Source organism: Sinocyclocheilus rhinocerous, unplaced genomic scaffold (assembly GCF_001515625.1).
Source record: "Sinocyclocheilus rhinocerous isolate Xijiao unplaced genomic scaffold, SAMN03320098_v1.1 scaffold463, whole genome shotgun sequence".
Lineage (NCBI taxonomy): Eukaryota > Metazoa > Chordata > Actinopteri > Cypriniformes > Cyprinidae > Sinocyclocheilus > Sinocyclocheilus rhinocerous.
Genome location: NW_015627535.1, coordinates 1094653 through 1095611, shown reverse-complemented (window position 1 = coordinate 1095611; position 959 = coordinate 1094653). Strand labels below are relative to the sequence as shown.

At 31.8% G+C, this 959-nt stretch overlaps 1 protein-coding gene across 1 annotated transcript in view; it reads right to left on the bottom strand.

Annotated features, from left to right (window-relative positions):
* The window catches only part of spag9a (sperm associated antigen 9a), a 48286-nt gene that overhangs the window by 28221 nt on the left and 19106 nt on the right, over positions 1 to 959 (bottom strand). The window contains exon 8 of the mRNA XM_016539083.1: positions 707 to 749. Coding sequence (XP_016394569.1) covers positions 707 to 749 — 43 coding nt within the window. The remainder of the gene's footprint in view (positions 1 to 706; positions 750 to 959) is intronic.

The following is a 959-nucleotide window of genomic DNA, read 5'->3' as shown; positions in this document are numbered from 1 at the left end:
GCTCTGATTGGTTGAACTCTTCATCTTTTTCTGTTGCTTGTTTTGAATACTGCACGTGGACAGAGGCGTCACCAGGTTTTTTTCGTAGTTTAGAGTGACAGCGTACTTTGAGGTCAAAATGCGTATCCGCTACGCAAAATGCGTACAGGTTGGCAGGTCTGCATTTTAGAAGCATTTTTGCATTGTATTGCATTGACTTACATACACTAACTTTTATTTAATATACATTATATATATATTATATAAATTTTTGGGGTCAGTACATTTCTTTTAAGAAATGTATATTTTATTCAGCAGAGAGGCATTACGTGTTTGAAGGTGACAGGTAAAGATTTCAAAATTATTATAAAACAGTATAAAACAGTAAATGCTGTTCGTTTGAACTTTCTAATCATCAAAGAATCCTGAAAAAAAGGATCTTGGTTTCCAAAAAAAAAATTAAGCAGCACAACAGGTTTCAACATTGATAATAATAAATCTTTCTTGAGCATCAAATCAGCATATTAGAACGATTTCTGAAGGATCATGTGACACTGAAGACTGGAGTAATGATGCTGAAAATTCAGCTTTAACATCACAGGAATAAATTACTTCTTAATCAAATAGAAAAGTGATTTTAAATTGTAATAATATTTCACAATATTACTGTTTTACTGTATTTTTGATCAAATAAATGTAGCCTCACCGAGCATAAGAACAATCTTACCGACCCCAAACTTCTGAATGGTAGTAGACCACTAAATGAAGCGCTAGAGGCAGACAAAGTACACAACTCCATTACTTAAGTGAAAGTACAGATACTGCTGGTCAAATATTACTCCATTACAAGTAAAAGTTGTAAAGACAGATTTTTACTTAAGTAAAAGTACAGAAGTACTTGCTTTTAAAAGTACATAAGTACCAAAAGTACATTTCCTTTTTTATGTCAATGCACTGTTTTATTATTGTTGTATGTAATA